At 37.5% G+C, this 12267-nt stretch overlaps 1 protein-coding gene across 1 annotated transcript in view; it reads right to left on the minus strand.

Moving 5' to 3' along the window:
• Positions 1–12267, minus strand: part of HMGA2 (high mobility group AT-hook 2) — a 58942-nt gene that overhangs the window by 12405 nt on the left and 34270 nt on the right. Inside the window, exon 4 of the mRNA XM_072401295.1 lies at positions 3594–3620. Within this exon, the coding sequence (XP_072257396.1) occupies positions 3594–3620 (27 nt within the window). The remainder of the gene's footprint in view (positions 1–3593; positions 3621–12267) is intronic.

Consider the following 12267-nt stretch of genomic DNA (forward strand, 5'->3'; position numbering starts at 1 on the left):
GCATGCAGTTATGCTTGACACCCACTATATCTAATGGCTAACAAAATATCACACAGTCTCTGCCCTGGTAGAGGTTTGATAAACAGTACCCCAAGTGGACTACCATTAAAAGCAATGTTCTTTAATGTTCTATATGCCACATGGCTTCATCATTACTGTGAAATAATCTAAATTTCAGATCTTAAAAAGGGGAGTTCTGAGAAAATCTGTATTCAAGAGACATACATACACACCTCATTAAGGTCTAGCTATGTGGGAAGGCCAAGTTGCAGCTTCCAGGTCAAGGTATTTAGCCATTGGAAAGGGACTTCAGCAAAGCAACATAAAAGGCCCTTTCAAAGTGGAAGTGCACAGTGATGTTTTTATGAGTACCAGGCATGAGGGCTGCTGAAAACTGAACAGCTTACACAGTCACTTCCACAACCAATTCACAAAGAAAATGAGCACTGCAGCAATGCAAGGAACATTCTTTAGGTGGGGGTATTGTGAGGCTGAGAGAAGCAGGCATAGGTAGCGTTCTCTATGAACCCTTTGTGCTCTGGAATTTTTGGAGTTCAACGAGACCCATTCTGCATTATCATAACAATGCATTACCTCCCGATAAATTTTTAGGTATTAATTTTCATTTTTGTTTCCGTAATATTCTGTGAAGTGCGTACTTTCAACACTGCTGCATTATTATATTTTCAATTCCGGAGCAATAAACTAGAATAGACTATTATTTAGTTTAACATTTTATTTTTACCAAGTTAGATTCTAATCATTCTTTATCTATATATCCCCAAATAGTAATTTGTTGATTTCATGTTTACATGCTAAATGTGACATGTCCAGCTTTGCAATGGCATTGCTTTTGGCTAGTGAGTGCTAGTACTAAAACATATGGATAGCATAATTTTCTTTTTCAGTGAGTGGCTCACCACCCAGTGGGAGAACATTTCAAAATAAACAGGGAAAGGCCTGCTGGGAACAGATCAAGTCATGGACATGAATATAGTAAAAACAAGAAACCAAAATATAAGGAAGGTTTCTACCTCGGAGAAATATGAAGTAGCTTGTGGATGTGGGTCTGGTTTGATACAATATCTTAGTAACCAAGAGGCTAAGAAGCCATAACTTAGTACACATTTACAGTACAAGAGCTGCAATACAGACAAATATAAACTAAGCATTTTATGATTCATAAATAAACTTTAGTCAGTTTTGTTTTAGATGAATTGGATGAAAGAAAACAGAAAACTATATTGTCCTGGTTTAAAGGTGATCAAATTCACATTAGGTAGAAAAGAAACTTTGAGTACAAAAAAAACTAAAATATTTATAGAAATGTGAAAACACCAGTCTGCATTGCATAAAAAAATAAATTAACTTCAATATAGAAGAAAATAGATCAATAGGTATATTCTTAAAGAAAACTCATGGAAAGGGAAGAGATTCCTGTTAATGTTGTTTGAGATATACATTATCCTGCATGAACTTCCATGTAGACTGCATGTTTACATAATTTATCACTATTTCCTTTCACAGTTCAGATTAGAAAGTCCTTATGAGCTCATGTCCTTGTGAGTTCTTAGTCTAAACTCTTCTCCTTTAAAGGGAAACTATATTTAAAACAAAATAACTGTAGTGCAGACTGGACATGGCTTATAAAGTTTACAGTATGTGTCCAACATCCTTTTAGTAACAACTAGGCATGTCAGGCAAGGTTTCACACACAGTAACCGGATGAAAAAAAAATACTGCTTTTTTTCAGACAAAGCTGATAAATACCAGCCCAGTTAAGCCTAACAAAGGAGGGTATATGGGATTTTCTTAACCTGTTTGCAAAAGGGAGTTTATCTCACCAAGTGACAGATGTCATTTGATGTAGGGAGGGCAGTTCTTCCACTAGCCATATCTGTATGTTGCGACAGTATAACGATGGGAGTGTAAGGTATGTGCATGAAATGTTGCATTTTTGTAGGTTAGAGGGGGCTAACTGCAGTGAAGGTATGAATCTGAAAACCCAAAAATGTTGTATACCTGCCTTTTAGAAGTTCCCCCTTCTATATTTTCTTTTTAATCATTAAAGAGGATTTAAAACACAAATGGATCACAATCATTTTGTGTGTATCAAACAACTGCATTGTTTTTTTTCCTCTTTAGGAAAATCCTGTTTTGACCTATTTAGCCCATTACATTTCAGTGTCACTGGTCTTCTGTAGCCTCTATAAACCCCTTTTAATGGCAAAGACCCAAACATGGAATTGTCCCCATGTAGCCGGAGTATGCCTTATGTGGCAATGGGTCAAATTAAAGAGATCCAAAAGCCATATGGGTCTTGTGTCAATGTTCAGAACTGTTTCTTCCCCCATCAGGTCTATGAGAATGTTAAAGTGCTTGAACCAGATCAAATACAGGTTAGCTGCACCTGCACTGAATTATTAATGATCTTAGAACCGTCTTAAACAAATATCAAAAACACATCAAAACCTGTTGACAGAGTTACACGGTTGGCTTTTTACAATTTGGCAGCCATACTTGATAAAGATTTAGTTTGCTAATTAGGATTTAGTCTGCAGCAGCAAGAACATACCTGATCTAACAATGCAGGTATTGTAGTACAGCAATAAGTGACTACTTCAATCTATTCCCACCCAACATGTTCACTTTAAAGTGGACCTAAACTCAAAATTTTAGACAACCCTTTTATTTGAAGTAAAAATTGTGGGGTTTTTTTTGTACGTGCAACACGCTTTTTTTTTTTAATACCTACGTCACGCATCTCGGGAGGCTCTTGGCTGCTCCAAATCTCGGGTATGCTCAGAGGGAGTCCTTTCTTTAAAAGAAGAAAAAAATTGCCGATCTCACACATCATGCATGCGCAGTGAGATCGTCAATCTTTTTTTCCCATCTACATCACCAGATCTTGCGCCTGCACAGTGCGAGATTGGGCGATGTAGGAAAAAGAAACCTGAAGAAGAGAGAAGATGTTGTTGGCGCCCAACGCTTTTCCGTGTCAAAGTGGGACACCGTGATGACATGGAACCCAAACAAAGTAACCTCCTGGCGGTTGACGGATCTGCAGGATTAAAGGTGTGTTTTTTTTTTATTTTGGGTTTAGTTCCGCTTTAAGAAGAACATTGCTGGCTTCCAGTGTTGTCTATACCTTTTCTATTATGAGTACTATTGTACTCATTGGATTAAAAAAAGTAATTTTTAGCAACATTTTCATACTGGGTGCAGTCCCTGGGCCTCCTGGCGAGTCATGTAGTAGTGGAGACTGTCCAAATCAATATACAGCCCCCAACAAGGTAGCATCAGACTACTTCTGTCCATTTTACCCAACTCTGTTTTGTATTGAAAATATTGGTAATCTCAGAATTGTTGTAACCTGGGAATATAACTGCTGTCTATACCTGTGACCACCATTCTCCTCATTCCTTGTCCTTGTGTTACAGAGATATAGTCATACATCAATAAAGTCTGAGAAAAAAGTTTTAGCAGAATAGGGTAAAAACAAAACATATGTATTTTATAGCGACCAGAACACTCAAAAACTCAAAATTTTTCAGAGGTGAAATCAAAAAGTACTGATAACAAAATATTCTTACCTGACTAGATTTTTTCTCTTGTTGTGGCTACAAAAGAAAAAAAAGAACAAAACATATTATTACTGGATGTCACAAAAAAACAAACAAACATGCAAATGAAAAATATCCCTAAACAGTCTTCTACATGAACCAAAATACGAATGTTCAAACTTCATATAATAATTCACTAAACCCAATTGTTGCAGCCAATAGTATTCTTGCACTTGGGCATTTTAACCTTTAAAACAACCAAAACATGGTTTAGTTTTTCAAACAGCCAGAATCAAAGGGACCCATAGACATTAAATAGTGTTACAGTAGTACCCAAATTAAGCAATGACCCCTTGACCTTTCTTTATTTTTTTTAGACTTTATTTTTAAATTCGACATCCAAAAAACAAAATACAGAAAAAAGTTATATCAATATTAGGTATGTACAGCATGTACGTAACAATACCCAAGAGAGACTCTGGTAATACATTTAGATATACATTTTCATATACATCATTCGCCAACACATCTAAGCAGCATTTATTAAATGACAAAGTAAGGAGGAGCGATACTTTTTCCTGGACATGGAGCAAAGCTAGCTCTTGTTTATCCAATTTAGACATACCAGTGAGACTCTTAACAACATCCGCTACCTTGCCCCAAAATGACTGTAGCAGGGGGCAGCTCCAGAATATATGTAGCAACGTACCTCGCTCTGTCCCACATCCCTTCACCTTTTTCAATCACAGACCCACAGTCTTGTGATCATTGTTACCCTAATGTTGTTTGTGTGTTTCCCACATAGGGGTCTGTTTATAAAGCAGTGAATCCGACATTTGCTAAAACATTCCCTGGCAGAAAAACCTTCATATGTTTCAATGGGATTAATTGATTCTTTCCCAGGGAATGTTTCTTAGATTTACAGCTTTTTAAATAGACTCCATAGTGTCATTCTCCATCTACAAAAATCTACAATACATATATGTCAAAAAGATTACACAAGAAACCAGGCAGAAATTGCAAGCTATAGGGAAAAAGATCCAAAGCCCTTAGGTCTTAGATTATTTTTTTCAGGTTAGTGGTGATATAATCAGCACAGAACTGGGCACTACCTAATATGTTATGCTTAATTATAAAGTGTAAAACAGGCTCTAATTATTTACATATACAAATTTAACACACAGTTAAATCAGTTAAATGTAACTTGATAGATAATGTTATTAAGATAATATTACACACCTCTGTACCGTCAGTAATTATGCATTCTAAAGATCTGCACTGTCCACCAACAGACTGTGTTAGAATGTATCCCTCAGTATTGGAACTACATTACTCAGCTTAAAAAAAGCCTCTAACACTTGCAGAGGAAGCTGCAACAACACTCATACTGGAAAGACTGGAACAGACTGGCAGATAGAGCAAATATGAGGGCATCCGACTAAAGATATCCAACTAAATGATAAATATGCCTGACTAATACAAGCTACATACCATAACCTGGATACATTATAACTTTCACTGTCAGAGTAGCACACAATTTGAAGAGTTAGCTTTTGAAAAAAAAAAAGCTTGACCTATGGTCAGCAGCAACATTGACAGGTCCATGTTCTCTCCTCTCAACTAATAAACATTTAAATGGTGGGAAAAAAAGACAGGAGAAACTTCTAAATGGCACCAGATATCAAAATACAAAAGACAAACTCTGAACAGTATAAATACAAATACTTAAAATTATGTAACTAATGACTATTTTTTAGGTTACAAAATGTAAAATCTAAAACAATATTCTTCCTGCGTTACTGAAATTTTAAATCACACCTGAAATAATGTTAAAGCCACATCAAACACAGACATTCTTCTAGTCCAACTGTGCCCTGTTCCTCAGTAAATAAATCTTTGTGTATTGCTTCGCTTCAGGTCCTGAACTCATGTGACTTTGCCACACTGAAGCTCAATGAAAGAGCTGCCAGCTCAACCAAATGTTCCATGAATTACTTTTTGACACTTCAATGAGGGGAAAGACAATGTCTGAAACAGGGCCAGCTCTGGCACACTGCCCAGTATGTGTCATGGTTATTCTGAAAGCTGCCCTTCTTAAAAAAAATTAACTCCATACTTCTCAGACCTCCATACAAACAGACTCATGAAACATTTCAGTGCTTGTCAGGGTTATAACCGTGTGCATGTTTTTCCAGCTTGTGGCACCAAATGGCTCCAGACGCTACACGAAGGTGTTTTTTTTTTCATCTGTTCTTAGATTTATGAATGGTATGCTCTTGAACTTCTAGTAGATTCAACACACTATAAATAGACCTTAGTTTAACTGGGAAAAAACAAGACTAGCATTTTCTTTTTCTTTTTTATTTATCTGGAACATATATTCTTGGTCTGTGTGTGTTTTTTTTTTTAAATTTTTAGAACATGCAAAGACAAGAACTCTCTCTTACTGTACACTTTTTTTTATTCTGTAAAGTATAATTTCTGTTCTATAAACTCAAGGAACCCCTACAAAACTTACCTTTCCACTCAGGAGCTATGCTCTGAAAATATCCTGAAAGCTTTTAGCAACTTGGTTAACCTTCCCCAGGTTAAAAAAAATACTGCCCAAATCTGTACACACAGTTACACCACGTTGTGCACAGTAAGTAAAATCATATTAGACTAATTTAGCAGTTTATTAATGGATAACTAGACAGGACAGACACCAATTTCAGCCCACAAAAAGGCATGTGGTGTCATTTCTTTTAAATAAATACATTACTGGCAGATCAAAAGGTATCTTACTGTAGCTGTAGGGTCTTTATAAAGGGATAATGCATGGCAAAAAGCATGCAAGTGGACTCTTATCAGGCATGTTTGGTGGGTAAGCCAGGTTTTAGGATACGTACACGTCAGATGATTCTTGTCCTATAATAGCCTCAGGGCTGATATCAGACGAGAATCTGGCGTGTGTACAGTGCTCCTCGTTCATGTATCCTTCCTGGTGGATCCATGGATGGCGAACGATCGTAATGGAAATGAAGGGGAGAAAGCGCAGCGGGGTGTCTCTCCATCGGTCTCCCCCTCCCCTCTCCAATGAGCAGACCTGCATGTTAAGTGCTTGTTCATGCATCGTCCAGTCTTTTTCCAGTCATGAAAAATCCTTTCCAACAACAATTATTGAAGGTTTGTACGCAGCCTTGGTAGCATCTTTGGTCAATATACTTTAGTTGATAACTTCACAAATCTGTCCATATCTAGAGAAGGTAATCGAATATAAACAGAAAAATATTTTATTCAAATGCTAGATTGTGCTTTGGCCCACCCCTACCTTTGAGGGACCAATAGATATCTGAAAGGAAACCGACAAATCATGTAGATAACTGAGAATATGTGTTTTTCTTTTCATAGCAGACTATCTTTGAATTTGGGCTTTCAAGTAGAACACTAAGGTTTATTTAAAATCTGTGCATTTGCATTTACATCCTGCTTCCCAATTGATCCTCAGATGCTCAAGTAATTCCATACTTTACTGGGTGAGTAAATACTTGCTCCTCTGCCTCCATGCAATGCCTTCTCCTGCTGATCCCTACGATACATCAGATCTAGATCACCAAAAATACAGTTATCCACCCAGTCTAATTTTCCTATTGCATATTTACCTTAATGAACTAACTGCAACCCACAGGAATCTCCAGCACCACTAGCCGATATGTTATTTGTGATAGCTGTGCAGTAGAGAGAAATTGACTTAACGTGGCTCCTGCAGAGAGACAGCATCAAAGAATTCCTGCAGGCTATAGTTATCTAATTTAGGCAAATATACAATAAAGTTGGGTTGTGAAAGAAAATGCAGTGCAGTTATCCCTTAAGCTTACCTAAACTCAAATAAAAAAAAACGAAAAGACATGTACCGTATTTTTCAGCGTATAAGACGCTCCGGCATATAAGACGCACCCAATTTTAAAGGAGGAAAATCTAGAAAAAAATCGCGGGGGCACGTGTGCCGGCTTCTCCTCGCTCGGAGGAGGAGGAGACACGCGCTGCAGCCAGGAGGAGAGGAGAGAAGAAGCACGCGGGATCGCGGTATCGGGTGAGTATGATATTTTAATTATTTTTAAAAACTGTGTTTGCTGTATAAGATGCACCCACTTTTCCCCCCCAGTTTTGGGGAAGAAAAAGTGCGTCTTATACGCCGAAAAATACGGTAACTAGTGAGGATAGATGCAACACGAGCAACAGAGAAGCTGAAATGCTTAACGTTCCTAAAGAAAATGGATCCTGAGAACCATTCTACAACGGCAATGGCATTTTTACAAAGTGCAGAATCTCTAAAATGTGATTTAAAAGATTGCAAACCTCTTTCATTTTTTACTTTGTCATGCTCAAAGGTTTGGTATTTTGCAAAGGGATCTGCGGGCGATAATCTTGTTACACTGAGGCCACAGCCATGTGAAACAGCATCTGGTTGGAGGAAGAAACCACTTTTGTTGAACACCTGCACTTCACATAGAAGGTACAATAAGTTAATCAAACCATAATGCTTTCCCTGGTAAATTTAATGATAAACACATAACCAATGCTAGGAGGTAAACTAATAGATGCATATGTGGGACAGCTTATCTCCCACCATTTAATATTTATTAGGATTTTTAGTTAGTTACTGTACCACAGCAACCAATTATATTCAAACCTGCAATAGAAGAGATACAAATAAAGAAAATTAGAGGCTGACCGAGTACTGTGTATTAATATTTATACAGATGTATCTTGTATAAATTCCAGTTCCCAAAACCTCTGAAACTGCTTCACGGTAAGCTCAGGCCTTTATGAGATTTATGGGGACACTCTACTGTTGTCATCATTAAAGGAGAGAAGGTGAGTCTACATGCGCAACAGGTGTAAAAGCAAGGACAGCCAATCCTCCAAGAGAAAAGAGTCATTGGCAAGACATTTAAAAGGGCAAGTCAAAATTTGAATGTAAAAAATATGTAGTCCTCGACATCGTATCGGAAATGAAATCCCCGGCGATACATGGCGCTGGCCTCTTTTTTTTTTTTTTTCCAGCAATGGATTTAAATTACATCTCATCTGGAGAATTTTGTGTGAAACATCAGGGAGGGAAGCAATTTGGGCTCCATCTAGATCTACAGGTCTAAATATTGCCTGTGTCGTGGAAGGAAATCTGTCTTCAAGTTTTGGACGATCATCACCTGGGCAGAATATGAGTGGAAATCTTCTCTATGGGGGTTTTAGACACCAATAAAATTCTAATAATATTTATAACTCTTCCTTGTTATAAAAGATTTTGTATTACTTTCCCTGGTCCAGTTTCTGTTCAGAAAGGTGTAAGTCAAAAAGATGTAACCCCCATTATCTTGTCTGACACACAGATAGGAAGTAACCCCTACCTGTCCTTGTTCAACCACAATGTGCTTTGTGAACACAATACAAAGCTATCTTTGATTAGGCTATGTACACACCTGCAATAATTGTTGATTGATTGTGGTTGAATGATTGATGATCGATCAATGATTATGCACGAATATTTGGAACGATCCTATAGTGCACGATTCCGTATATGCTGTAAGGATATGATCGTTCAAATATAATCCACCAATAATGTACAAACACTAGATACGATCGTTTGAACGATGCAGGAAGTGAGGTGTATTAGTGAAAGTGTACTGCAGAACCATCCATGATCACTGAATGACCGTACACACAATAGATTGCGAACGATCGTCGCCCAATCATATCTGCCGGGATGGGCGTTCATTTCCAGCGACATTCCTCATTTGTCAGCATCGCTGGCCAGTCATTGTGCACTTTTTTTTGTTAAAGACTATTGGCTGATCAATCATTTCCAACGACAGTAATTGCACTTGTGTACGTAGCCTTAAGTAAGAAACAATAAAAATGAACAACAGTATGCAGTGCTAAATAAGAATTGCGTCTAGAGCCACCAGAACTACAGGGAGAGATGTATTGTACAACAGGTGCAAACAGTAAGTTTTCCTGGGTAATGCTGCAGTGTAGATATTACTTAATATCTACTACCTAAAGGTAACTTTAATATCCAATTACAATTCCTAAAATAGCTTTAAAACAGACCATCTGTGACTTCTTTAGGTGCTTATTACGTGAAGTTATTCTTGCTCAAAATACAGATAGTTTTACAAAGAGCCTCCAGTGTGTTTATTTGGTTTCTAAAGCCAGCTATCAATAGAAAAAAAGTACTACCATTTAACTGCATATTTACACAATAGAGTTAAGATAATCAATTCTACTGAAAAGACAACCAGGAGTAAAAAAGGTAAAAAAAAAAATTCCTACTGCTTTGTTTAAATCAGTGTTGCAAATAATATAAGGGTTAACACATGAAACAAAAAAAAAGTAAAAAACAATGATAACACTTGTATCTCATGTCCCAGTATTACCAAAATCCAAAAATAGGCGTGAGTCCTTGTGTGTAATATGTTAGTAAAACATAAATATTTTCCCATTAGACTGGATGTTTGTTTTAAAATAAAACTATACCCAAACTTTAAAACAAACCATCATTCACCTCTGTATCTAAAAGTATAGGGGAGAAATATGTGTTTCACTTAAGTTTAAGTTCACTAAAAGTCATTTTTTCTTTTAATTGCAATAGAATGTTGGCAGCTTGCCAACCCTCTTTTAAAGACACACAGCAGGTGTTTCTAAGATGTTAAGCTACGTACACACTTCCAATTATTATCGTTGGAAAACGAACGACGAACGTTCATGCACGATATATACGACCGATCGTATAGCACCGATCCTGCACATAGAGTTAACGACACGATCGTTCGTAGATATTGTACACACAATAGATACGATCGTTTAAGCGATAGAGGAACTATGTGCACGACAGGAAAGTGAACGGACGTTCGTTCATCACGCATGCTCTGAACATGGACGATCAACAAACGACCGTACACACGAACGATGTTCAACGATCGTCGTCCAATCCGATCCGTCGGTCCGGTCGTTCGTTTCCAGCGACTTTCCTCGTTCGTCGGCGTCGTTGGTTACTTTTTTACGAACGATTTTTTGCCCAATCGTTCGTTCGTCGTTCGATTGGAACGATAAAAATTGGAAGTGTGTACGCACCTTTAGACTGCATTCATATCTGTGTGGCTGTGCTAGCCTATTCATTAACTAAGTAAGGTAAGCCACAAATCACGGCTTACCTTGCGCTTGTCAGGAATGAATGAACTCCCGGGACTGGCTAATCAAGATGGCCCAAGATTGTAGAATTGTGACCCCCCCCCCCCCCCGCAACACTATAGGGATGGGTGAGGAATCATAGATTTATTTCCACTACAACAAGCACTAAATTAAACTTTTTCTAAATAGCTTTTAAAAATACACATAACATTATGCTACAAAATAATAATACTATTTCAGTGGGTTAAGAAAATATTTTGATCATTAGTTCTGTATAGAAATTAATGGAATATATATAGTTACTATGTTACCAATAAAATGTTAGTTTTGACAGGCATTCCCTAGATAAAATGGGCAGTTGCTAACAGTGTAATTAGGCAGTTGAACTAGACTTTGTTGCATGTTTTTACCTGATATATAACCATTTATTATAGAAGGAGGAAAGCTATAATTTCTGTTTCCTGCCTGGAGGCTGTGCTATACCTTACAATCTCCTAGATTCAACAGGCAATAGATTTTATTTGGGATAAGGCATGTCTTAACTCATTAGTCACATTTTTATCTCTAACATCACTCCATGGGAGAACTAGACCAATTTGCAGACACAGATTTGTTTCATCTATTCAAACTGAAAATTTCACATTCCTTCCTCCTCAATTCAGGTCAATGAAGGTCAACCTTTTTAACTTTTGTGGGCTTTCTCCTGATGCATAGGAATGGACAACTTCAGTATAGCTTATTGCTTCTAATGCATTAAATTATTTATATAAAAGAGCTAATAAACCACAAGCAGGACTTTCTTTTCACAAAATTAAAGGTGTGAAATCTATTTTTACCATACTGGGGTAGATGCCCTTTCAACCGATAATGTGGTTCATATCGATTTTTGAGCCTGTCTGAAAATCACTGCTTCCTTTTCTCCACAAAAAGAGAGATGTTGGGTTAAAGAAGCTAATTTTTAAAAAAAATGGACAGATCATTGATCTTTTTAATAAAAAATCATTACTTTGAACATGTATTGTCTATAGGACAATGATGCAATACGAGGGGGTGCGGAGAAGTTCCTGGCTTTTGCCCCTTCCAGATGAAATGGAAAAATGAGCGTGGGGCATAAGACAGCCTAATATCTTAGTATGTAACTGCGCAAATATCAGGTCTTTGCGATTCTGAAAACTGTTTTTTCTTTTAGTGAGAAGCTGTGATGGCAGAGGCACAAGCAAGTTTCACGTCTTTGGAGTTACGGGCCGTCATGAAGTTTTTCTTTCTCCAGGGAAAGTCAGCAAAGGACATTCACACCGAGATGTCACAAACACTGGGGGAGAAGTGTCCTTCAACTTCCACTGCCAAAACCTGGATATCTTGTTTCAAGGACTAGGCATTTCACCGCTGAAGAGGAGCTCGAGCTCCGCAGTTGGCACCCCCAACCTCAACTGACCCAGCAACCTGCGATGCTGTCCACAAGCTGATTATTAAGGACCAGTGAATATCCACAAATAAGATAGCCCAGATACTTGACATTTTACGGTAGCGT

This window comes from Pyxicephalus adspersus, chromosome 2, assembly GCF_032062135.1.
Source record: "Pyxicephalus adspersus chromosome 2, UCB_Pads_2.0, whole genome shotgun sequence".
Classification (NCBI taxonomy): Eukaryota; Metazoa; Chordata; class Amphibia; order Anura; family Pyxicephalidae; genus Pyxicephalus; species Pyxicephalus adspersus.